At 40.5% G+C, this 27210-nt stretch overlaps 1 protein-coding gene across 2 annotated transcripts in view; it reads left to right on the top strand.

The window, feature by feature from the left end:
* LOC101161938 (pleckstrin homology domain-containing family G member 1) overlaps positions 1-25679 on the top strand; it is a 35118-nt gene extending 9439 nt beyond the window's left edge. For both annotated transcript variants that reach the window (XM_011491597.4, XM_004083584.5), the window contains exons 2-17: positions 4063-4604; positions 10922-11022; positions 11757-11826; positions 16287-16333; positions 17655-17805; positions 18117-18248; positions 18693-18875; positions 18964-19059; positions 19421-19507; positions 19935-19968; positions 20072-20164; positions 20348-20409; positions 20509-20700; positions 20807-20926; positions 21043-22858; positions 23167-25679. In XM_011491597.4, coding sequence (XP_011489899.1) covers positions 4212-4604; positions 10922-11022; positions 11757-11826; positions 16287-16333; positions 17655-17805; positions 18117-18248; positions 18693-18875; positions 18964-19059; positions 19421-19507; positions 19935-19968; positions 20072-20164; positions 20348-20409; positions 20509-20700; positions 20807-20926; positions 21043-22858; positions 23167-24131 — 4542 coding nt within the window. In that variant the 5' untranslated portion in view covers positions 4063-4211 and the 3' untranslated portion in view covers positions 24132-25679. The remainder of the gene's footprint in view (positions 1-4062; positions 4605-10921; positions 11023-11756; positions 11827-16286; positions 16334-17654; positions 17806-18116; positions 18249-18692; positions 18876-18963; positions 19060-19420; positions 19508-19934; positions 19969-20071; positions 20165-20347; positions 20410-20508; positions 20701-20806; positions 20927-21042; positions 22859-23166) is intronic.
* Positions 25680-27210: the final 1531 nt, after the last annotated feature.

Here is a 27210-nt window from a genome sequence, read left to right as displayed (position 1 = left end):
GCCAGTTCACCCAGGAAACGGACAGGGTGTGCCCCAAACACGGTGCTGGAAGGTGGGAAGGAGGGGCTGGGCAAACACAAGATGGGGCAATCTCCCAGTGATGTTTGGGTTTGGTGTTTGCTCTTCGTGTATGTTTGTTGCACACGCATGACCTCTGCGTGCTCACATCATTAAATAATCAGCAGGGTTTGTCTTATCATTTGAAAATTAAACAGTGTGCATTCCGTTTCAAATATGACAGCTAACTGTGGCGATAATAAAGACTTATCAAAGCGTAGAAAGCAGCTGGTGATTGATGATATATACAGCCTATTGTGCATTGTGTAAATGAGAAACAATATGTTGTACACTTTTTAAACCAAAGCTATAAGTCCTTAAGCCCATTTAAAAAAAAAGTTTTCTTCAAAACATGGACTTTTGCCTGAAACAAAAGTTTGACATGCATGCTAATAAGTTCCGGCTGCAGAGACAGTGACCATCCATCAACATGTCTGATCTCAGCTTATTACCTAAAGCTGCTTTACTCGTCTTGTCTTTTCATCATCCTGCAATCACAGACACTCAAACAAAAATGTCCTTTCTTTTTAAAGCTAGCCCTCATCTTTATGTGAGATTCCATGGATGTGAAAAGTGATCCAGCTGATGCTGATGGCTGCTGCATGTGCTATGTTTGTGCTCAGTCCCCTCTTTTTTCTGATCTCTAATTGTAAAAAAAAAGTGGGTCAGTTCTCGGAATGCAAACATTTGGATCACTGCTCTAATGCACTGGCAATCACTTCCAAACTTGTTGGAGGAAAAAGGCTTTTCAAGCCTCTTGAGTGATTACTGTAGCCCTTTCCTGCTTTTCTTGGCATGGATTGATCAACATTAAAAGCAGAAAAGGCTATTATGGTGGATGTACATGTCTTTTAAAGATGCATCTTTTCTAAGAGTTGATGTGTGTGAAGAGGGGAGTGACGGTTCTTTAAAGACCCACTCTGATAATCTTTTAAGCTCTTTTAAAAGTGTTTCCAGTGCTCTATTACCGTAGTTATAATTGTGTCGTTTTTAGCCAAAGTCAACAACCAAGTTTCTACAGAGCGGCAGTAGTTTATTAAAAATATGCCTCTGAGTTACTGTTGGGGGAGCAGAAGCCTTCCACCTTCACCATCATCCATCTGTCTACACACTCCCCAGCTATCTTACGGCCCCCCACAACCCCAACCTAACACTACAACAACAATGGTGAGCAATATTTGAGCTATCCAGCTGTAGAGTTTTGAGCCAGATGCCAGGAAAACTAAGGCGTGCATCGGATCTTTGTCTGCAAGTGGATGCATCAGAATGCAGCTTGCCATAGTAACTTCTACATCACACCTACAGGCTTTTTCCAACACCATTTTCTCATCTGCTACTGATTCACAATGATTGGAATAAATAAATACTCAGACATGCAATTTTAGGCTTAGTTTTCTTTATATATATCTTCCATCATGACAAAGATGTAACAAGACAAAACCCCAAAACATAATTTTCATTGGACTGGGTCTATAATGAAACTCTCTTTGTTGCTAGAGTTTAAAACCAGACTCACTCAGACCTATAAAGGGATTCCAGCAGACCCAAAAGACCGTCAAGGTGTCCCTTTGCAAAGAATGAGTTTTTACATACCAGGGTCCTTTGAGTTTGAGCTCAGCTTCATGCATTTCAATCAGAACCTGTGAACTTGGGGTTTTTGAAGCGAGACCAGTTTAAGGTGAACTGCTGCTACTGCCGCTGCTGCTGGCAGCGTGAGAGTCTCACCCTTGTACAGATGCTGGATATCACTGTTGCCACAACATGGCAGCTGCTGCTTCAACTGAGAGTTTGTCTTTGATGATAAAGACGAGTGTCAGGCTCCTGCTGAGGTGGTATGAGCCTCTCTCATGTAATTCCACCCGTGCTTCATCATTCTGCCTGTTTGCTTTCTGTTCCCATCAAAGCTTTCCTGTGAAGGGGACTTTGAGAAATGTTGAGGGAAACTCTGGCGGCATGTGTCCGACTCGCCGCATGTGTGGTTTTACTTCAGTTGGCCTGACTGTAAGGCCTTGAAAGCTAATCATATCTTAACAGATTTCCACACACAGAGTGTCGGCCAGTTTGGCAGTGGCTCGATGCCAGAAAACCCCTGTAAGTGCACACAAACTTGTCTGTCGTCTAGAAAGAAAAAGCCTTCATTCATAACTCTCGCTAGATTGCTCTCAACTGGTAAATCTTGTTCCACTCCAATCAACTTTTTATCTATTTTCAAAGTGTTCCCAGTGGTCTTTTAATTATAATTATGTTGTTTTCAGTCAAAATCAAAAAACTTGTGTCATTTTCTAGGAAATAGTTCCTCGGAGTGGCAGCAGTTATGGGCGGGGCCGTTGGCACAGAGCAACTCCAACCCCCTTTTCCGTCACCCATAAATGAGCTGTCTGTTTATATGCTCTCCCATCAGCTTACAGCTTCTGACAGCCCCAACCGAGCATTATCAGTTGAATCAAAAATGGCGAGCAATATTGGAGCTTGCCATTTTTGGTGCACCGAGAACCAGTTTTGAGCCAGATGCCAGTTTGGATGAGGAAAATAAAAACGTTAACGGATTGATTTTTCTGCAAGTGGTTGCATTAGAATGAAGCAGAGCATGGAGATTGCGGCCCACGAATAGTATTTTCTATATCTTAAATATGAATTTTTTCAAAAAGAATTTTTTTGTCTGCTCCTGACTCACAACGATTAGAATAAAAAAATACCTAGAGATGCAATTTTGAGCTAAATTTTCTTTATACATGTCCACAAGAACATGTTAAAAACAAAATTTTAATCAGAGTACGTCTTTAAATCACTTTTGCATGAATTCTTACATAACAGTATAAATCCTCTGCCTCTTTTTTGCGTTTGGGTGGAACTGAGGACAAAATTGTTTTTAAAAAAAGTGTCCGTTGAGCGGTTGGTGATTAGTGAGTCGGACTGTGGTCAGCAGGAATGTCAGGAATATTCAACAGACTGTAAAAATGTTTGCGCCTGTAAACAGAAGCTCTATTCTGTGGCGTAATATGAATTTCAGCATCTCTGCTCGTGATGCATTTCACTCACAAAGCAGCATATAGTCGTTTGGGGAGTTTTGTGCCAAACTACTGTAATAGAAAGCCTTAAATATACAGTACAAGTAACCCCATGTGGAGAGACTATGTATTAGCAGTGAGAACATGTGTTTAGATGCAGAGGCAAAGCTGTTGCCTAAGCTGTAGTGCTACATTAAAACACTCAGTTGCATTGATGAATCAGTGGAGAAGTAAACTGTAAGGAGGTCAGAAAATGACTCTGTTTTAGCTCATTTATTATTATAATGTACATATTCAATGCAGGTATTTATTTTTAGATGTTATGGTCCTTCTGAGAGACATAAAAAAGTAGAGGATGATTAGAAGGTTCCCTTTGATACATTTCGGAGGTCAAAATGCTGAAATCAAAGCCAGTCTTCACAAATTACTGGGTAGCATCACAGTGACCATCGTTTTACCAAGTCATTGGTTTCAGGCTTTGACAGAGTTGTCCGGCTTGTCTAGATTAGTTGATAGGTTTTCCTGGCATACAAGAAACATTTTCCATGTTTGCTTGTTTTTATAGCATGAGGAAATCTCTAAGGCGACCATCATTTTTTACATTCAGATTTCAGATTCTTTATTTGTCATTCTTGCTCAGCACCAAACTTAATAATCTTGCTTTGGTCACAGCAAAACAGCATCTAGACATCACAGTAACAGAAGGAGCACATAGGCAGGTCAAAGCTGGTGAGTAAGGTGGATGTAATTCAAATTAAACAGAAACTGTACAAGAGATTTTGTGCAAAATGAGATTTGTGCAAAATGGCAAACACAAGGTAAAGAACAAAGAACAAAAGGCTACTGGTTTCATTATAACTAATGAGGACGTTGGTGTTTGAATGGGTTTTATAGTTTTATTTATTTTCAGATTTGTCAGATTGTCATTCAGATGACATTGTTTTGGAAATGACTGAAATGATTGATTATTGCCAACCTTCATCCGTTTTGTCTTCAGACGACTACAGCTACCTGCCAGATGTGTTGCCTCCTCTTCCCGAAGTCCCGGACTCCGGCTCAGCCCTGAGCTCTGTTGACGTATCAGCCCGCTGCCTCCGCAACTCGTCTTTCCGCCACGCTTCTTTGCGGTACTGCTCAGCCATCAGCATGGACTCCTCACCTGACAGCACCGAGAGGCCCATCAGCTACGGGTCCACCTCATCCTCAGCTTCCTCCAGAGACAGTCACTGTTCACTGGGCAGCCGCTCCACTCTTGTCTCCTCCCCACACTGTAACCCTGTGACCTCGGACTGTGACTCTGGGGCGATTCGGCTGGAGCTGGTTCCAGCCAGGCAGCTGGGATGCAGGGAGGATGATGAGGGAGAGGATAAGCAGCACAGTGGACAGAAAGCGACAGAACATTCTGAGCCTGAGATGAGTCCTGAAGGAGGAGAGAGGACGGTTCAGGTGCAGGGACCCAAAACGTACGTGGACCGAGTGGTGCAGGAGATACTGGACACAGAGAGGACGTATGTGCAGGACCTTCGCAGCATCGTAGAGGTATTGAACAAAAATCCAAAATCTTTGGAATAAAAAGATATTTAGGAAGAATGATGGGAGCTCATATATTCTTAAATTGTACTTTTATGAGTTTTACTAAACAATAAAGTCCTTAGACTTCGGGAAATGGCCGTTCTGCAATCTCTTGCTCGTATTTCATCTGAAAAGATGACATTTGCGTACAATATAAATCCATCTGGCACACTAAATAAAGTAAATATTTTTTTTTTACCTGTAGGAGCAGAAATCTTTTAAAATCACAGTTGAAGCCAATGAAGAGGCTGCGGTCAGCTCTCTAAAAATTACAGTTTTTCTCAGCCTTTCTACAGAAAGAGTCAATTTTGACAAAAGTTGAAGAATATTCCAACAGAGTCATGTGTCTTTGGAGAAATCTCTAAGTATGCTTATCTCAAAGAGACACAAAGCTGCAAAAAACAATCACAATTATCTTTTTTTTTAACACGTGATCATGTTAATTTGTAGTTTCATACTATAAAATTATCACATATGATTGAAATTACTCACCTATTGTGGAATGAGAAAAAACACTGAATCACACATTCCATAGAGGTTCTTCTGGCCTTTTTGTTTATTTCTTCACATGCACATTTAGTTGCTATCAGTATTTGTTTTTTAAAATAGGTGCTAAAAAGGTCCTCATCAGAGCCGATTTCACTGGGACTACACTAAAAACACTGTACCCACTTTGTAATGCAGCCGGTTGCAGAATGAAGGCCTATTCCCAAACATTTGTTTTTTATCTTATCCACATCATTTGATTTAAAAACAATAAAAAACCTATGGTTGCAGAACCACAGCAGACCTCAAAGTCACCAAGTTCCCACACATGGAGATATAAAGTAATCTTGACACAGCATTGCCTCCTTAGGAAGTTCCTTTCTCTTACTAATCTATGGCCTACAGGCTGCATTCATACAATAATAGCCGGAAACTGAAACAAGAATATGTTGCTTCCAATGTCAAATATCTCCTTTTTACCGTAAAAAGAAAAACGGTGTCGTATTTTATACCTGACTCTTTACCGTCATTGAAGGTGTGTCAGCCTGCAGGACCATGATCTTTTCAAGGGGGCATCAGAGCTTCAAAGTTCAAGATTTAAAAAAAAAACATCTTTTTTTTTCCTCTCACATGTTAGGCTAACTGCTCATTGCTTGCTGAAAAACCTTAAACACAATACGGTCACTTGTGCTTGCAGGTGGGGTTTGATCGAGTTACAAAACACCAGTGTCTTAATGTTACCAACACAGGCACACAAACGCATACACACTCCAACAAATGCAATTGTTTAGTGATGTTAGCTTTGAACTGCAGGAGAACAAATTGCCTTTAGCCAGTGGCTTTGTTAAGAACTGAGCTTGTTCTTCTTCTAACCTCTTTTTTCTCATTTTTTGTGAAAGTTACACTAAGCCGAAAACCCTGAGCTATAATTTTCGTTATAAACCTTAATTATTAAAACTGCAGCTTAAAGGAGGAAAGTGATGAGATGATTATTAGTAGCACGTTATTTTTGTGGCTTTGGAGTGCCAAAATGATTTATGTCCCACCACCCTCCTCTCCGTCTTGGCCTCATCTGTGGAGACACAGAGGTCAGGAGATTGAGCGCAGAAAGAAAAGTAGGAAGTGGGGTTTAGCTCAGAGATAACAACGCCCAAACTCGGCCAGAAAAACACTGAACAGAGCTTAAGAGTTGCACTTAATGACCCGTTACTGCTTCGGCTCGGCAGACTTCCATTACCATTAGTGGGTCAGACCACCCAGCCCCTGGACAGCCGCACTTGGAGCAAAATCTTCAGCAGGACACACGTTTAGTCTGTCCTCGCTCCTCTAAAGTTCCAGAGAACATCATGGAGGGATTTGAAAAACATTTTAACTTCACAATTAGGCAATCATGAAAACAAAACTGCAGAAACTATAAATGCAGCGTCCTGTATCCTGCAACCTCCGTTTAGTTAGTTCTGCTGCCCAGGCTGCTTCCATGCAAGAGAAAAGGGTGTGACTGCCCAAACACAAATATTTACCCAGACTCCCCCCTCTGCTCACCTGAGTTTCATCTGTCAGCAGCTCTCTTGTTGTTTTTGCTATCTTTGTATGGCTTTTTTCTGTTCATTGCTATATTTACAGAACCTGCTTTACTATTGTCCATTCCCATGTGCTTTCTGAGGTCTGCATGTGTTTGTGCCTTTAGTTTGTGTTGCCTCTGGAGGACCACCCTTCTTTACCTCCATCAGAGTGCTCAGCCCAATCCATCATCCACAAACCACATTAAATAGAAGGCTTTCCTCTATCCTCTGCTCTCAAATCTGGAACCAATGAACCGACTGTTTGAAGTTGACCAGGAATCAGGGAATTCTCTGGAAACTTCACTTTTTCTGTAGAAATCCTCAAGCAGCGAGATTTGATTGTTTACACTCCGCATGACCTGCCATGATCGCTTCCTACTGCAGGGCAGAGTTTTGGCTGTGTTTGGTGTCCGAGAGGTTAATGGTTAACACATGAAAGTATCCAGTTTGGACTTGTTGTGTTTGATGCTGAGGGAAGGAGTGGACCCTTAGGTGTGTGTGTGCAAATCAGCCCATTGTTGCTCTCAGCGACGTGGAGTGTGATGAGTGAACGGGTCAGGCAAGGTCGGATCTCAAGCATCACCTTACATTTTTAACAACAGTCAACAAATTCTAAACATAAACAAACGCCTGTCTTGGAGCACCTTTTTCCAGTCAGTCCTTTTGTAATTTAAACCCTAAAACCAAAACTCGTTGGACGGTTTTACGTGTCAAGTCATCCAGAACGGATTAGCTCTTCTCGTGTGCCAATCAAGGATAAGAGATTAAACAAAACATTCCTTGTTCAAGCTGCAGAATAAAAAAGAAAAACATAAAGTATTACCTAAATCCGTTTGTAACAGCAACTAAACAATACCAAAAGAGATTGTCTGAGATAAGTGTTGTATTTCAATGGATTGCAGCAGTGTTAAGAGAAAAACTTTGCTGAAATTGGCAACAAATTTGCATTTTTTGACACACAGAATGTAGGAGCCAAAGGGCTTGAAACTGTTTAGCAAAGTTCTATCTTCTTTGATACACTGAGACGTGCGACGGCAGACTTGACTGACGCGCCAAGCGGGCTGTCGTTTTCCTGTTCGACGAAAAAAATGAGTCTTTCACTCCGATCAACTTTGCAAATAGTTTGTTTCTTTTAATATTTACACTACTGAACGAATTAAACTTCCCTTTTGCTTCATTTCCCGCAAAAGCAGTCAAAAACCCTTTCTCCATCTGGCTCATGCACACCTGTCTGAGGTCAGGTAATCAATCAATTTATAATTAACGGCAAAAAATGAAAACAGCGACACCCACAGGACAATTTCTCAATGGGGCTCCTACACACAATGTTCTGGCAGTTTTAATTATCGTCTTCAATCAGTCAAAAATTATTTAATCCTCACAAAGTCCAGTTTAATTTCTCCCACTTTTTGCCCTCTCGAAACTAGCTTTAGGACTGTCGACATATTTATTTTGAGAGAGTTTTTTTTTCTTCATGAGGTCAAAAGATTCAAAGAAATATGCAATTTAGCATCAATTTACTCAAATTTGCACTGAGATTGTGTGGAATAACAGGTTCTGTGAGGGAGTTTCTAGTATGAAACTACAAATTGTTTGGGGATCATCAGAAAAATCTATGAAACAAACTAGTTTTTCTTCAGAATATGATTCATCACATGAAAGTTGTTGTTTTTTTCAATTTTTGCATTTTTTCAGGCAATTTTAGGATTATAATTCATAATTCTATAAATGTAGGATTCACCTTTAACTAATCCTTTTTTAATCGTACATAAACAAGCAGAACGTTTCTGCTTCTCAGGTCCTGTAGTTAAAAAAGCCGGTTCGTCCTTGTGGAAAACTGGTGGATTTTAATCGGTTCCAGTGTTATGTGCATGTTTGCCTCCCGTCATGAGGCCGATGTGCTTGGATGGTCGGTTTAATCGCCTCCAGTAAAAGTTGTTATCAGAACTTAATTCACAGATCAGAAGATGTAACTTTCTCCATTTCACTCGTTCCATTTCACTTGTGATTGAAAATAAAAGTGATCAGGTTTTTATGCAAACTCTGAAACCTAAAGCTATTGCATAATCTTTCAAGTGAAACAACCATTTACAGCTTTATCTCAACCGATAGACCTTGACTAGATTGACATTGTAACTGCCAGCAATGGCATTTGCAAGTTGTTTTAATCTTAAGTTTATTTATTAATTTCAGTTATAACCGAAAGACCTTGACTAGATTTACATGCATATCAATATTCCAGTGTTAATTTAAATATGCTCACATTCTAAATTTGACATGGTCTTGTGAACCAGCCTATGGCAATATTGAGGAGAATACAGGTCAACTAAGCTTTAAATTTCAACAATTTGTCCACATTTCTACTAAAACTAAGTCATTACACTTGAGATGAGAAAGCAAATCCATTAAAATGACTCATTTTTAGAAAGATTGAATTTTTTTCAGTTGTTTCTGCCAGCTTATTAAGATGCTCTTCTAATAAAATAAAATTCATCCCGGTAGCATTTTACCATTAGATAAAACATGTAATGCCATGATTGAATTTGATTAATAATTAGACAAATGTACTCGGCGAGATTTAAAGTTTTGCTATTTCCATTTGGAAGACTCTAGAGTTAACAGTTGATGTTCAACAAACAGTTTGATGGCTTCTTTCATCAGCTGCCAGAGTTGACTGAATACAGCGTTTCATCCAGTCTGTCATTTAGTAAACTTTTATCAAATCCCTGGAAGATCTGGACTCAAACAAATGGATTATATTTTTAAGTCTACTTGTAGAAAAATACTAATAAAGTGTTTGAACTTGTAGTATTTGACCAAAAATATCTGTAAATAACTCTGAAATGAGAGTCTGTAGCAGAAATAAAGCTGTCTTATGACAGCATAGGCATTGGGGTTTTTATACTTTAAACACAATACCAGGAATATTTCTGTTCTTGTGTAACGTGTGCAAAACACTCTTTGTTCTCCTACTTTTGTCTTGTTTAAGAAAGCGACATAAAGGCTTTTAATTTTGTTATTTTCTTTTTATTGCCAACAGCACTGATGTCAGCAGTGATAAGATCTGTAAAGTGAAATCCTCCACAGCAAACAATAATTCTTATTAGGTCTCTTCATCCCAGCAACCATCTGATGAAGAACTAGATTGCTATCACAACAAAAACAGTGGGTAATATTAACCCTAAATAACAATCAATGGCTCTAGATTGGTGGTAAAGAAAATGAAAGGCTAGAATAGTTGGATGTTTCATTGTGAAAGGACGATGAGACGTAACAGAATTGATTTGAATATTTGTCTACATTCCTTTTTAATCAATTTAGATTGGATTTTAGCTGCAGAGAAGCAAAAGTCGGTCAATTTTTTTCCTTCTAAAAAATGAAAAAGAAAGGCGTGAACAGATTATTTGAGTTTTCATGGTTGTTGCAGAACTATTCCAGTCACTTCAACAGTCTCCAGAGCTTTGGCGGACTTTGATGATATTTATATCTACTTAGTTACCTAGTAAATAACTCATCATTGTCCACTGTGGAGAAAATAAAAACGTTCTAAAGTGCTCACTGTTATTTCTAGTTTTGATCAGACTGGGTCAACAGGGCTGTAATCTGTAGGTAAAGTGGAAAAACATTGTGAAAAATGAAGGTGATGATTATTTCAACACTATAATACAGTCACATGCAATTAACAGTTTTAGAAATTTCAGGTAAGCCACTTCTATAGTTAAAATGAGAACCAACTCACAACCTTTTCTATGTTTTAAGTAAATGTTAACAAATGGAAATAATATTTTTATTGAATTACACAAGATTTAAAGCCATTTTTATTTTATCATTTGCAATTTGCCTGTTGCAGATGATGGTTTTATCTGCCCTCCTCTGTAAGCTTGTGGCTTTTAAAATGAAAGTCTACAATCTACATAATCTTTGTCAAAAACAAAAGTTCTGCTCCACCTTCTCTGCATCCAATTGCACAACAACTGTTTTTAATTTCGTTTTTTTTAAACAGAGCATGTCTAACCCTAAAAAATCTGGCAGGCAGTAGATAACTGTAGCCTTCTGCTCTCCAGAGGTATTTTCTGGAAATCTAAGCATCATTTGCTGCAAATGTTGAGTTGTTGGTGACTTATTTCACAGCCTTTATGCTGCGTTTTAGTGACTGCAGGCAAGTAAAAGAAAGCCTTTCAAATCAGATGACTGTCGAGATGTTCCCAAAGCCTTCTAACTTTTTTTTCCCTGCAGGATTACTTGGAGTGCATCAGTAAACAGTCTCGACTGGCCTTAAGCTCACAGGATAAAAGTTCACTTTTTGGCAACATCCGAGACATCTACCACTTTAACAGGTACCTTTTCTCCCAGCAGAATATTGTTCCAAAATAGAGAATTAAGAATTTCACAGAGATTCTTTGTTTATCCTGTAATTTGACTTATTTGGAGTGTTTGGAGATGGAATCATTTTATAAATGAGACTTAAAAAGTGATCAATATAAATTCCAATGATAATTTGGTCTTTTATAAAGTCTTGAAAACTATGTGCTTCAAAATGTTGTTCAAAAGGGACGAGAAACCTGACCTAGACTGAGATGGAAATAAGCATTTGAGACAGCGACAGACTTTGTCTCTCTGGCTCCACAAACAGTGCCTGTTACAGTGAAACTTGGCTGAACCACCTGTTGATTTCCACTCAGGTGTGCAGCATGTTTTCCTCTGGCACCACTCAGCCTGTGTGTTTGTGAGTCCGGGCCAGCTGAGCGTCCTCCATGGTGGTCCGCAGACACAAACGCTTGTTTTTCTAAGTCTCAGCTGCTACACACAGACACACTGGCTAATCTAAGGAAGTGTAACAGCGGTCTGAAACTGCGACATGACCTCACCTTATAGCCATGACACATTATTGTTATCTGTTTCCCGTAGATGAACGCATTCTGTGACCCACATAGGAGCTGACTGTTTGAAAACATAAAAGTTGTCTTTGTAGGGAGACTTTTATTTGTTAAACCCTCACAACTTCCTTTAAATTATGGGAGCACACATATACATATATAAATAATTGATTTTGCTAACTTTTTTGTTTTAGGGACCTCCTTCATCACCTGGAGAAGTGTAACTCAGACCCTGTGGCCATCGCAGAGTGCTTTGTCTGTAAGGTAAATTTCTCGGCGCTGTAAACCCTCCACCATAGCAATCATTGTTTCCAGGGAAGGAAATTAAGAACCAAACGTCACGTACGGAGGCTTTTTGACTTACTGGTTAAGTAAAAGCTCTTTTCCTGCTCCTCTGATTTCATGCACTTTTGTTCAGTTCTTGTTGAAACCTGCTCATATAACTGGTCCGAACACATGCACACATACACACACCCAAACAAAAGAAATACAAATTGCAGCTGGGAATGACTGCGTTGGGTGCTTTAGTCACGGTCTAATTGCTTAGAGGACAAACTCAACACGATGCCATTATGAATACAGGCTATTTCAGTGAACGTGAGGCATGAAATTAATATTCTTCAACCGCTGAAGGCTTTTGATGCTCTCATGGAATCAAAAGACTTCTGCAAACAGAACAGAAGTAGCTTAAATTAATGTTTGTTTGTTAAGGGTAATTTAATAACACAAACCAGGTTTAAGGTATTTAATCATAGTTTCAGAAATTACCTGCAGTTGCCAGTGAGAAAACATCTAAATGCTGAAATTATGGCTGAAAATCCCAAGAATCTTTCTGAGTCTGCACCTGGTTAAAGAACATGTAAACCATTGAAACTTTTTCAGTCATGCATGCCCTTAACTCTTGTGCTATCTTAGATGACCCGACCCTTACATTGACGTGTTCTCCCTACCATGATATAGGTGGAAAGATTTCATGTAATCCATGGACACCAGTGAGGTGTCCATGGATTACAGAGGTTCAGAGCACTGTCTAGTGGGTCTAGATGACCCAACTCCCAATGTTAAAGTGCCTAGGATAGCACAAGGGTTACAAAAGTCCATTCCAGGCCCTCCTTCATTTCTCAATTGACTGTCTACGAGAACTGGACCGCTTGACCCCTCCCCCCGACGGTCCAAACAGGAAGTACCCACCAGCTCCAAGAAGCCAGAATCTCATAAACTTCTATTGAGAAATGAACAACTATTACTTCATCATTATATATGTGAGAATCACAATTATTGCTCTCATTGTGTTTATTTATTTTTTACATGTTCTTGCTAAACCGTTTTTTTTCTGTAGTGCAAGTCATTCAAGTTATAAACTGGCCAATCAGATACCTCAATAAAAGTATGTGGTTTCACATCAAACGTTGAAAACATTTGATTGACATATTTCATGTAACTCAGTCCTGATTGGCGAGAGTGGTTGCCATAGAAATTGTGACTCAGACCAATTCAGTTCAATCATTGCTTAGTGATGCTGTCTGGCTCCAACATGCTGGCCTCCATTTCAGGGAAAAATGGCGATTTTGTTAGAGGCAAAAGTGAGCCATTTTATATGGGTTAGGCCATACCAGCTCAGTCCAGGTCTCATATACAGTTAATGAATAATGTCTTTTATGTTCAAAATTTGAAAAAAAAATCAACAACCCATTTAATAGTTTTAAGTAAACTGATTTACTCAATTTTCTCAGTTTCATAAAACTCTGTTTTTTAAATAATTTCTAGTGTCCAAATGAAGGTAAACAGAGTGGATAAAGTTGGATTAACTAATTGGTTGAAAAATAAGGGTGCAAAGGTAAACAATTAAGGTTGGTTTGTGTAAAAAAATAATTCAAAGTAATATATTAAAAAGTGTGTAGGAAGTCTATGTCTGTATTTTCAACTGTTACTCCACAAAAAAAACTGCATTAAACTGTGCTGCATTAACACTTACTCCTCAACACTTTTACATTCCTTCCCCACCATACTGCAATTACACCCACTACCACAGAGCAACTGTCTGACCATTTACGCTCCCAAAAAGTCTCAGACTAAATACAGCTGTCGTTGTTGTTCAGACATACAGATTCCTTTGCAGCTCACACCACAACTCTGCAATTAACCATGAGCCAGAAATAAGCATGTTTAGGAGCAAATTGCAATCAGCTGATTAATGTTATGATGATGCAAGAAGAGGCTGTATCTCTGAATGCTGATGACTGCATGATGTGGTAGTCTTGATATACAGGGGTCAGATTAGGTTATCAAGCAGATTCAATCTATTAGTTAAATGAACGTCTCTGAAGTTCCATCTTCATTGGAAGTACAGTAATTAAGTATAAATGTAAGTTTGGGGGAAACAAAAATTGAAACGGTAAAGGTTTAGATACAGAAAGTGCCGTCATAAATGTTTATTAGCATTTTCGATTTGTTTTGTCAAATCACCCATGAAATGGGTGTGTGCTGAAACTTCAGAAAGCCAACCCTTGTCGGGAAAAAGCAGCTCTTTGATTTCTCCACATGACCCAGCCTGCCTGACAGTACAAGGAGCTCCATGTGCGGCTTTTAACTGCCTGGATAGTCCAGACACTCCTGTCATCTACGGTTTCAGTCAAAGGACTGCAGATTGGAAGGAAGAATGGATAGCTTTTGAGTACATCAGAGATATTACCTTGAGATTTTACTGTTAAAGCCTAATTAAAGCTGCAGGTTTGCTGAAAAGTTTGCGACTGGAGCGTCTTTAATCACTGCATACGTGAGTCATTGTTGCTGAAAACGCACAAAGCCACCACAAAATCTGTCCTTTATTAAAAACTGACATGTGTGCATCCACAGACACATTTTCATCAGTGTGTCATCAGCCAAGAATCACAGCATTTGAAAAAAAATAGAGTTAGCTGTAAATCTTTGCCATTTAGATAATTGCCCATTCATCCCCATGTTCTTCTGTCCGTACCCTTGCCGTGCTGTGTGTTGAGTAAGCTTTTTTTAAGTGTTTTATGAGTTTCAACATGCTGACTAAAGAGCAGAGTGCAATTACAGTAAGAGCTGAAAGTTGGTTGGGCTCCCCGTGATCTGCCACACTCCGTTCCTGCATGCTGACTCAGTGTCACTAATCCAAACTTATTTTAAAAGTGTTTTGTTGTAGTGATGAAGTGATTCAGATCAATCCAGAAATAATTTCTTTTTGAGTTTTTTTTAGAAATTAGCTGCTGGAGGAAAGTATTTTTTTTATTGCATCCCACTTTCATGGGAGCTTCAGAGTTGAAAGCTTACTTTTAGAAGTTGGATATGAAAATTATATGATGCAGATCTCGTATATTTCTAAAAGGAAAGTGTATTATAGACATGAGGTCTGATGGTTAGAACCAAAGGCTGCTGTACTGCAGAGTCTGTATTCCAGCTTAAGTTCTTGCGGCCTTGACTTTTTGGTGCACAACGATATTAGTGTGTTTCATCAAAAATCGATGGTGGCACATCTGGTTGTGTTTAGGTCTGTGGAGGCAGACGGCTGGAGACGAGGCGGAGGAGGAGGAGGAGGAGAGCTCTGCTCTTCAATTTAGGAAAGTTCCCACGGAGCACCTCAGGCGAACCGTTTCTGTGTGTGTGCGTATATTTTGCTGCGATACACTGTTTGTAATCACTTAGCTGTGTGGACGTAGATGTTGTCTTTGCTCAAAGATAAAAGAGGACCAAAACCAGAACTGACTTCTGTGATTTGCTCTTTGTGTTTACGACGTTGCTTCCTGTGAACGCTTTCCGCATCCGAGACATCCCCCACCAAAACCTCTTCCACTGTTTATGGACTCCTGTTTGACTTTCATGTTATGCAACAAGAGGTTAATCTTGAGGCCAAAGAAACCAGACAGAAATGTCCAAAAATTATCAATAAAGATGAAAACATGTGTTTAGGAATTCTAAAAAAAATCCTGGATGATATGAGATCAAAGAGGTTAATTCCAGCTTTGATAAGTCACGCTGGCTTTGATGTTGAAGGAAGTATGCAAGGTGGGGAGTGTGTCTCAGTACAGGGGCAGCTGTGTGGTATGAAGGTATATTTAATCCCAGAGCGAAGGGCTGTTTGGATAAACGGAGAATTAAAGACCAGGGCTCCAGTAATCATAAGTTACAGTGATGATTTTCAATTAGGATCGGAGGAGAGAGGATGCCTTGTCTGTGGGCTCAGACTGTGCAACAGTAAAAATGAAGTGCATGACTCACTGCAGTGGAACCTGCATGACAAGAATGGTCTTTTACTCTATATGGAGCTTCCAGAAAGTTTAAGTTCATTAAAGTCTCAACATTTTTATGCAAGAAAATACAAGAGAAGCAGAGAGGGCTTAGAAAAGCTGGTTCACTGAAGGGTATGGTTGATTTGACAGAAACAGCTGTTTGAATCTTTGAAGATTTTGAAGCTTATAAAAAAACAATTACGGATAATTTTTGCATTTGTGAGACTTCACCTTCCACTTGTTCCCAAACAAAAAATATATGACTGCACTCTTAGATGGAACCAACCTCTTTCTCTTCTCGCTGTTCTTGTTCTTCTAGCCATCCCTCTTTTATGTCTTTTTTTTTTCTTGTATGGAAAGCTTAACAGCAATCATCAGATTACATCTCAAACATGTGACAAATAGCAGTTAATTTTGCAACACATCTCAGCTACTTTCCCACACTTGACTCTGTTTTTCGTGTTCTTCCAGAGTGAAGAGTTCCACATTTATACCCAGTACTGCACCAACTACCCACGGTAAGAGCGCTGTCAGTGTTCATATCTGAGACGTTGCCTTATCTGTCCAGTTGTGGTCCCATCATGAGCTCATCCCCACACACTGCCTTCCCAGCGTCTCACATAGCTCCATTGTGCACGTCGATCAAAGCGTTACCTTTCTGCCCGCCCTGACAGCCTGACATGCTCTATGGAGAGCTCCTCAGCAGGAGTCGAAGCGTCTACTGTCAGTTGTGCCTCAGGGTCCCTGTGCTTCCTTTTTCTGCTTTGTGCTCCCATTTTTTTTTGTCCTCCACTCTTTTGTACTTCCAGCTTTCACGCTGACAGACAAGCTATTAAAACTGTCACCTTATCATACCTAATGCTGTTAATGTTTTATTCTGCTCAGTCTGAGCAGTGTGGACTCCTGGAAGGAGTAATATCAGGAATTATTGTGTCAGTCTGTACACTGTGTGATGAAAGAAGGTTATACATTTACATCAAAGTGACCTGGAACTCTCTCTATCTGCAGTGTTTGATTAGACAGTCACTTCTCAGGACAGTGGGTTCATCATGACTGCATTAATGTAGATTTCATGAGTAAAAGAAGACATTGTCAGCTGTTTGTGGAAGTCGTTCTTCCACAGCTGGTGACCTCCACCAAGGTCACACATAGGAAGATAGTTGCATATAAGCACACAGTCACAGAGGCCGTAGATGCATCATGGTCATACTGAGCTCTAAGGTCGGGTTTCCTCCAGAACAATGTGAGGCCTGTGTGGAACCGCGCTGGAATCCAGACACACACAAGACACAGAAGAATGATTCAAGTTCACAACTGTCTTTTTCTGTCTTGCTCAGCTCTGCACGCACTCACTGCCTCTAAGCTTCGTATAAAAGCTCTTTATTCTTCAGTAGGTCACACAGCAAACCAGCTCCACTGAGCCAGTTCTAAAAAGGCTGTAAAGGACTGCTGTTTTTTTTAAATGCATTTAATGTACAGAGATGTGTGGGTGATCAATATCATTATTGACCATTACTAAAATTGGTTCTGAAAATGATTTTTGAGTTGAAACTACAGAAGTTAGCTGCCAATCAGTGTAAATTAAATGCATTTGCACATCCTAAAGTTTTATAAACTGATTTAAAACCAAACTATATGAATTCAAAAAAAGCACAATGCACAATTGTCCGAATATAAACATTGTTTATGCAAAAAGCATAGCAATTTCTGAACCAATAACATGAAACTTTTCCTTTCTAGAACTGGTAAAAGCTTACATTACAAGCCTTTTTTATAGCTGTCAGATAATAATTTACTGCACATCCTTGACATTTCTTTGACTGTGTTTTGTCTTCGCAGGTCAGTGGCTGTGCTCACAGAATGCATGAGGAACAAGGCGTTGGCCAAGTTTTTCCGCGAGCGCCAAGAATCCCTGAGACACGCCCTACCCTTGGGTTCTTACTTGCTCAAGCCGGTGCAACGGATCCTCAAGTACCACCTTTTGCTGCATGTATGTTAGCCCGCTGGCTGTTTTGCATGCAAATGCTGACACAGAGAAAATTTACCTTTTACTGTGCAAAAGGCAGACGCATTCCTGTTAGACCCTGCTAATGATTTTGTCCATATCAGTGTGATACACCTCCAACTCAAGCCAGAATGGAGTAGTCAAATGCACAGACATATGGTGCACAGTATGTCTGTTCAATGTTTCCTACCTATGTTTCTGAGTGTATGCATGGTCCTTTGTGAACACTTTAATTTTTTGAAACAGGATAGCAAGTGTGTCTGCATGCAGAGCACAAATGTGGATTGTCTGTGCAGGAGATAGCCAACCACATGGAGAAGGACACAGAGACCCATGAGGTTGTGCAGGAAGCCATTGACACCATGCAGAGAGTGGCCTGGCACATCAACGACATGAAGAGGAAACATGAGCATGCAGTTAGACTGCAGGTGCAAAAAGCGCTCCCACACTCTCATCAAGTCTTTTATTAGTCAAAACAGAAACTGACATTTTTTTTCCATACAGCCAGTTCTTAGAACGGTCGTGTGAACTCTCTCAAGCGTCTGACTCAGGCAACATTTCAATGGCTCAATATCATTTGCTGGTTTCTAGATTTTAAACAAATGTTAGCCATGCACAAAGAAGATGTATAAAAGCAAAAAACTTAATTTAGCTGCACTGAAAACTATTTGATACATGCAAAAATGTGAAACTTGTTTTTAGACATTCAAAGAAATGCAAAAGATTTTAAATTGTTTTCCATTTGCGCTGCAGTTATCTTTTTTTTTTTTTAACCAGACTAAAAATCCTCTCATTTACATTTCATTCTTAGATTTCTTGTCCTCAATCAAACTGGGGTTAACTAGCTCTTCTTTCTTAATGTCATTGTGCAGGAAATCCAGAGTCTTCTGACCAACTGGAAAGGGCCCGATCTGATTGGATACGGGGAGTTGGTTCTTGAAGGAACGTTTCGTCTGCAGCGAGCCAAAAATGAAAGGACCCTTTTTCTGTTTGACAAGCTGTTGTTGATTACAAAGAAGCGAGAAGAAACATATACATACAAGGCTCACATCTTGGTCAGTCATACATTTTAAGGTGCCACATAGTTTAAAAAAGTTCTGGAACCAAATTTCTTTAACATAATTTCCAACCTTCCTCCTGCAGTGCTGCAATTTGATGCTTGTTGAAGTTATTCCAAAAGAGCCGCTTAGTTTCAGCGTGTTTCACTACAAGAATCCTAAACTACAGCACACAGTGCAGGTGAGACCGTGCACAAATGTTAAACAATGTTTGAACTAATTACAGGGTTAAACGGTTCTGTAGCTACCAGCAGCATTGAGCAAGAGTCAGAAAGTGTTCTGATTGTTTGCAGGTGTTTTATTGTTTTGCAGCCCATCTAGGCTCACCTTACTGAGCTGTTCGGACATGTTGGGTGTTTTAAAGCCAAAGGCACTCATTGTTGCTACCTAGCCACCATGTTTTCAGGAAGCATTAAAAAGGAAAATCTAATATGTTCGATGTACAAAAGCCATATTTTAAAGGATTTAGCCCAATCCTCTGAGCTGCAGTAAAAGTGCACGTATGACATAATCCTCACTGTGATGTCTTGCTCTGATCCCAGGCCAAATCACAGCAAGACAAGCGCATGTGGATCTTACACCTCAAAAGGCTCATACTTGAAAACCATCCTGCAAAAATTCCTGCCAAGGTAAGTGGATCTTATCCCAAAGTTTGAGTGGGATGCTGTGAACATGTCACTCCTTTAGAATCCTTTTTTAAGAATCCAGTTTAGGACGTTTACTCAAAACATACTTAAAAATGAGGAAAAAAAGCAAAACTATTTTATTGCAGGTGTATTTTGGGATGAAAATGTAAACATCCAAATATATTTAAAGAAAATGAATCTCGATCAGACATCAGAATTTTTTTTATTTGACCCAAAAGGTTGTACAGCTGATGGGATAAAAGCACAAATCAAATAAGGTGCATCATCTCCAAATTGAACCTCAATGTGATGTATTTCTCCAGCAATAGTACAGATGGAGACTGTAGCACAGCACCACCCAGTGTTGAGATGTATCCTCACCTGAAATTCCATCAAGCTCACTTTTGTTTTTGTTTTTTTTGCACTGCAGGCTAAACAGGCAATTTTAGAAATGGATGCAATACGTAAGTGCTGATTTATTTAATTTTATATAAATGTATTGACTTTATACAATAATTATACAAATGGATTAAATAACTGTTGTGATCTGTTGTGATTCTGCTTCAGATCACCCTGGATTTCATTACAGCCCTGATGGAGACAAGAAGGACTCTCCTCAAACCAAAGAAGGCCCCACTCCTCGTAGAGGACGCAGGAAAGGTGAGAAATACCCAAATCTCTTGTCAATATATATATATATATATATATATATATATATATATATATATATATATATATATATATATATATATATATATATATATATACACACACACATCAGGTCACAATGGCTTATTAAGATAAAGGTGGAACTATGGTGACCTTAACATGTTATGTTCCCAGAACCCCTCAGCAAATTACTGAAGAACGCAAAGCACAATGCTGTCAACAACGACACTGAAAAAGTAAGTCACAATCCCCCAAAAATTCTTTCAATTACCGGTAATTGAAATTATAGTCTTGCTTATCCCCCCCAAATCTATTTATTCTTTTCTTTTTCCCAGCGAACAAGCTTAGGAGTTAGCCTACTTTCTCCGGTGTCCCAGCTGGCTCTGGGCACTATAGGCCGCAGTCGAAGCCTTATCAACCAATCTCAGGAGTCCCTCGATCCCGGAGATCACTATGAGCACAGTGACAGGGAGGAAGGGGAGGAGCCACATCAACAGGATGCTGACGATGAAGATGAAAGTGGTCCTGTGAGTCCTTGGATTGTGTTCCAACACTTACACCGCTGGCAGGAAAACATTTTCAAATAAAGTCCTCTGTTTTCCTGCTGCTGATCATACAAAAATGTTTTTTTAGGGTGGTGGAAAGAGGCTACGCATTCCTGGCAAAAGCAGCAGAAAGAGGCTGAACCCTCAAGCATCTGTTGACAGCATTGACCAATGGAAAACTTTCAACATGAGTCCCTCAGACCTTCAGGTGTGCAGTCATTCACAGCCGTTTTGTGGCAGTTTAGAAGTATAGTAAAGTTTTAAAGAGTCTAAATGTTTTGAAGGATGACAGCCACACATAACTTCTGCTGTCGTTCTATTCAGAGAGCCAGGGAATCTTTGGTAAGAGAAGTAAGTCATCACCCACCACTCCTGAGGACGCAGCATGTGACAGAGGAACCTCCGGAGTCACCGATCCCATCTGTAATAGTCACAGAAAGTGACCATTCAGTGAAGAATATCTGGGCTGACCATCGAGCTCGCCGGGCCATGTTCCCTACGCGCCAGAGAACAATGCAGCCTGATGATGAGGATGAAGACATATATCAGATGTTTGTTCCTACGGAGCAAAGTGCACCAGAACCGGAGCCCCCTGCAGAAAGGTCCGAAACTTCCTCGTCTCCTCGGACAGCTCGGCCCTGCAGTTGGCATGTTGAGCAGGTGCCCACTGTGCAAGTTGACCCTCCGCCTGATAGCAGCAGAGTCCTGCGGAGAGCCAGCAGCGTAGGAGAAAAGGCAACAGAGACTCGAAGACCTGAAGAAGAACGGGCAGACAGGTGCAATTTAGAAGTGATTAACACAGAATCATCCAGCAATGAAATGTCTGGATCCTCTTCAGCCGAGCAACTGACCATAGATGATATAGAGAATGTATATGACAATATCAGTTATGAGGACCTGAGGAGTATGGGCCTCATCAGAAGGGACCCTGAAGAAATTCAGAAACAGAAAGAAACTTCTGCAATCACACAAGCAGAAACAGTGCAAAGTCCTTCGAGCATCAAAGAGCCATTGAATGAAGCGGACTCCTCATCGGAGAGCAATCGGTCTTCTGCGCCGGAGGTGAAGTCATATGAGTCATGTGAGCTGAAAATTGTGGAAGAGGATATCTACGACACCATCTGTTTTAGGGAACCTCCATCAATAGAACTTAAAGGAATGAATGAAGGTAACACAAGTCTACTGTCTTTGGAACAAGATCCGAAAACTAAAACTTGTGCGGGGACTTTGTCAGAGGAGAGTCTCCATTTAGGTGACAGTGAAGGACCAGAAGGTTCCCGTTCTTTTTCAAGCTCTTCTCAGCCAGATCATTGTTACGCCTCCTCCCCAGAGATCTTTGCAAAGCCAGCGCAGAAAGGAGACAAGATGTCTGAGGAAGTTGATGAAATCTGGAGTGACTTGGAAAACTACATCAAAACCAATGAGAAAAAGGCTGACCGACTTCCTGCTGCCTTTCCTGTGAGTGCCAGTGAGTCATCCAAGGTTTCACCGAGTAAAAATAGCCCCAAAAAGAACCCCCCTGTAGAAACTTCTAAAGCTAGCAGCCCTCCAGCCAAGAATAGCCCAACTCATCAGTCCAAACCCCCTTCTGTCACCTCCACGCCATCATTTACCATCCCTGTTCTCAGGCTCCCAGACCTCCAAAATGAAGGCTCCACTGAAGAAGAAAGCCACAACTCAACGCCAGCATCCCGCCCCCTTCCAGTCCCCCCAGAGCCCCCACCAGGCACAGTGAAAAGCATTCGGAACAGACTAGCCCGTCTAAGCAGCGGCAGCTTCCGCCTGGAGGATGATGATCTGGTGGAACTTCCACAGCATAGCCCTTCCCAAAGAGACAGCACCATCAGGGACATTCATAGTCTGTTTCCGGGGGAGTTAGCAGGTCTGGACTCACCTTTAGCCTCTTCCTCTCTCCTGCTGGGTGAGTCTATAGACTTTCCTCTGGAAATGATGGACAAAACCAAGAGTCGTGTCTTCCTAATGGCAAGGCAGTACAGCCAGAAGATCAAGAAAGCCAACCAGCTTCTACGCATGAGGAGCATGGACCCTGGGGACTCATGCAGTCGAGCCAGAATGGAGAAAAAACAGAAAGACCTCGCAGACATATTGGAGGAAAAGAAACAAGGAGGTGCAGCTATCGGTAACCCTACATTTTTTCTCGTTATGCTTTAAGAGTACTTTTCCAGGTTTATCTCATCAGTATCTAAAGTCTGAATCTCATTGTACATAACAGATAACGATTTGAGATATACTTTAACTATATCTAGTGAAGACATGTAAGGCTGTTTAAATTAGTTTCCTAAAAAGAGAACTGGGTTAGGTCACAAGTGGCCTGTACCCAAACCACATATCAAGGGCAGTATCTGTGTCAGATTCTTGAGAAATGAGGGTGGCCTATGGTATCAGCTATATTAATTACAGATCGACTTGTTTGCTTTCTCTTCTCAGGAGCAAGAATAGCTGAGTACTCCCAGCTTTATGACCAGGTGATGTTCAAGGACTCTGCTGGACAAGCTGTTCAAACCTCTTCCACTCAGCCTATCGGTAATTCAGGACCATCGTTGTCACTATCTGTGACTCAGAGTTCCTTGGATGAGGACTGGCTCCACTCCACCTACAGCAATGGGGAGCTGGCAAGCTTTGTGTCTTCGTCCAGCGACGGGATGGACGATCAAACATCTACAAGCCCTCAGCGTAGGATTGTCTCCTCCTGCTCCATCCCTTCTCTGAAAACCATTCCTTCTTCTCCAAGTGCTCCAACGCCTCAAAGGTGGAGCTCATGCTTGTCAGCACCAAGTGAGAAGGAGGAGCATGTGTACAGTTCCATCAAGAGACATCCTTCCTTTAATGGAACGTCTTCCCAGCCCATACAGTGCCACTCAACCAGCTCTCTGGTCAGCCAGCAGCAAGAGACCCAGCCTGGACTTGGATGTAATGGACTATCCATGCATAGAACCACAGACAGATCTCGCAGTCCCAGTTTGGGCCACACCGGTCGACAGAGCAGCCTTCCAGACCAGCTGACCCTGGGACGCTCAGATCTCACTTTACACGACGGCCAACAGGTGGTGGTCCTGAACCGTGCTTCTGCTCTCAGCATACTCAACGCCACCCAAAACTACCTGGCCAACTTCAAAGACAATGGGGAAGATGATGATGACTATGTAGAGATCCGCTCAGAGGATGAAAGCGAAGCAGAGAGGAACCGGTGTAATGCTGGCTCGGCGGCCCTTCCCAATCAAAATCGGAGTCTTGTCCAGTCTTTGAGTCTGCCGTCCACACCTGTCCGAACCTGCGACCCATTAAAACCGCTAGAGAAGTACCTGTGGAGCGAGCCGCAGCAGAACCAACCGAACATTGTTCAGTCTCTGAGGGAGAAGTTTCAGTGTCTGAGCTCCAGCAGCTTTGCATGAAGATGTCCAAAATACATGTTAACAGCACATAGCAACAAAGGGACAAAGCAAGAAAAGCACATTTTAAGAAACAACTCCTGAGCATTTCTTAGCCATATTTGCAGTGCACAGGCCTAAGCATGAGCTTTCTTAGCACTACTAACCAAGATGACAAGATCTTTACAAACAATAGTTGAAGTGACTGAGCTATCTTTATTATCAGAAGTTTAGACACTGCTTTATGTGTGAGACTGGTAAAGATAATTGGCTTGAGAACTGGTTTTGTTGAATTGGTCTGTCTCTTCCTGTGCTCAGCATTTCACATTGATATGCAAGCATCCAACATCATTAAAATAGATCTGCAGGAGAATTGACTGTCAATAGTTTGAGTTTTCCCAAAGGTTTTGCTCTTAAGGTGTTTTAACTGTACTTTCACTTGTAGTTAATATGGTTAGAAGATGTACTTTTTTGTGAATACAAGCAGCTTTAAAGTGTAAAACCTGCAGCCTTCAGACATTCTGCTTGGTTTAGTTTGTCACTTGACAAAAGAGTGCAGCTCTAGTAGGAATCCAGTTAGACCTCAGTATGTTAGTTGTGTGATTTAAGTCATTTTTCCCAACAACTGTGTCACCAATAGGTTTAAAAGAGCTTTAAAAAATGCAAAACATGCTGATTTGCTGCAGCGCTGCTGTTTAGGAGTTGTATTTGTTTAAAATCTGTGAATAAATTTCAAATGTTTTACATGCAATGACATGTGGGCAAAATGTTCATCTTAACAAACAGAACCCCTTTTTCTATGTGATTATTTTTTTTTATTTTATTTTTAAAGGACCACAAAGGAGAGCTGTAGTTACAGTACTGTATCAGGTGCACTTTTTTTTCCTTGGACGCAAATTAGAAATCGGTTGAAAATGTTAAATTCTCAAACGCTACTGACTCATCTTGATCACACAAAATAAGCTGCATTGGTTTAAAATAAAAACATTCAATACTGTTTCAGTTTTTCTCGAATCAACTTCAGGGATCTACAGACGCTAATGTGACACACTAAATTGAAAACATTGTCAAACGACAATGGCAATGAGCCAAAACTGACTGTAAATGAAAATACAATGTCTTTATTCAAACTTAGAGAATATTTTTCCCCAAAAAGTAAATAAAATACTGTGAATGTTTGAAAAAAAATAGATTTTCCTTTTGCTCACTGCTTGAAAAAACCTTATAAACGTATCAAAACATGAGAAAATGTCGGGAGATGGCAGCAAACCCGGGATGAGAATATGAAGTATATTTGTTTTTGGTTTGATGTGTTTTCAATTTTGTTTCACTGGTGGGGAACTGTTTTTCCGTCTTCGTTGACTTTTTTTTTTGGTTTTTTTGCACTTTTCTTTCAGTTTTTGCATATATTTGTAAACACTTTGTAGAGATGTACATTTTAGGAAAGTTATTCTTGTATGCCATAGAAATGCTTTATGACGTTTAAGTTAAATGTACTGTATTTTTTTAACTAGCTAGTCAACATTGCTCAAAAACAATGTAATGCAGATAATAAATTCAGATTCAACTCTGGTTTTGGTACTGTTTGTTTATTTATTTACATTTTTTTAATGGTATATGTTGAAGGTGCGCTTATATGTTATATGGTATCCTGGCATCTGATTTTGATGTTATATTACAGCAAAACACAAAGCAATGGGCATGCTGATCCAAGCTTAATTAGTCCAACCATTAAAAATAAACTTACAGCTATGTCTTTACACCTAAACTACAAAAAAAATGACCATACATGTCGAGTATTCTAAAATTCCAGGATAATAAGACATACTGAGTCAGAAAAGAAGAACCCCTGGTAAGACCATGACCCGGGGATCACATCACATCTGAGCATGGGGGTGTCCGTGTCCTTGTGGGTTCTGGTCCTTGCCGTCTAGCGCCGGCTTTCTCCAATAGTTCAACTGTGGGTGAGCCTGGTCGGGCCATATTTGCAACACTCCTTGTGGACCCCCACTTCTCTTGGGTGCCCTACTCCGGAGCATGGGTGGCCGGCCCCTGCCTTGCTCTCTTCTGGACCAACTGTGGACTTGGTGAGAGGCTGCCTGGAGCGTGGGGCGGGTCTCCCTTGGGGGGCTCTGGCGCGTGCCTGGGGTTGGGGAGGGGGGATGCTCAGAACTCCTGGGTGGTGATGGGATGCTTGTCTGGGGCTGGGGGTGCTCTACTTGGGCCCCTGTGGCAGTTGTGCTGGGTAGCGGATGTGATCACCCAGCGGATGGCTTTTCTCTATCTGCCACTGTGCGGGTGTTGGGGGGATCTGGCTGCCGCTGCTGCTGCAGCAGGGTCTTGGTACGGGGATGATGGGCCCTCTCCCTCCTTCTTTTTACATTCCATCATCCACCTCAGAATAACATAAACACTCACTTGAGCACAGGTGTTAGCTCACCTTTGCACTAATATTTAGCATGACTAAATGCATGCAAACTCTTAGCCTGAATGCATTTGTATGCGTGTGTGAACATCAGTTGTGTTATGCCCATGTTTACCTGTTTATATGTGAACATTATTGGAGCCAAAAGGTATGTTTGTAACATTTGAGTGTGTGTGTGGACAGCCCCTTCCCTTTTAGATTTATTATACATCAAAACTTCCAGCAAGTTTTGATGTTTAATTATTCCCCCCCCCCACTCTAACATTCATCTTTCTTCCCTCATTTGTTTTTCTTTCAAATCCAACAAAAAAAAATGTTACAAATATATGTTTAATATGAATATAGTTTAGTATAAATTACAAAAGGGGTTAATTCAAATATATACCATGTGTGTCAGAAGATTCATAACCCCATGTTGCAAAAAAAAATATGTCCAACACAAGAGGGCTTCAGCTCTCATCTGTTTCCTCAGTTGTTGGACAGGAGAAGTTAATAAAAAAAAGAAGGAAAAGAACTCCAAGAAGCAGGAGATGTGGACAATATTAGATACAGCTAATAATTGACAATTAGACTTCACTCAAACCACTTTTTGAACTTTGAAAGTCTAATTTAGTGTTTAACATGCATACATGTATCATTTCAGTTTGTTTAGAAAAATAATTAGTTAAAGAAAACATT

The sequence above is a fragment of the Oryzias latipes genome, chromosome 24 (genome assembly GCF_053564925.1).
Source record: "Oryzias latipes strain Hd-rR chromosome 24, Olatipes_Hd-rR_3.1".
Taxonomy (NCBI): Eukaryota; Metazoa; Chordata; class Actinopteri; order Beloniformes; family Adrianichthyidae; genus Oryzias; species Oryzias latipes.
Note: the sequence above shows the minus strand (reverse complement) of the source record. Positions and strands in the feature narration are given on the sequence as shown.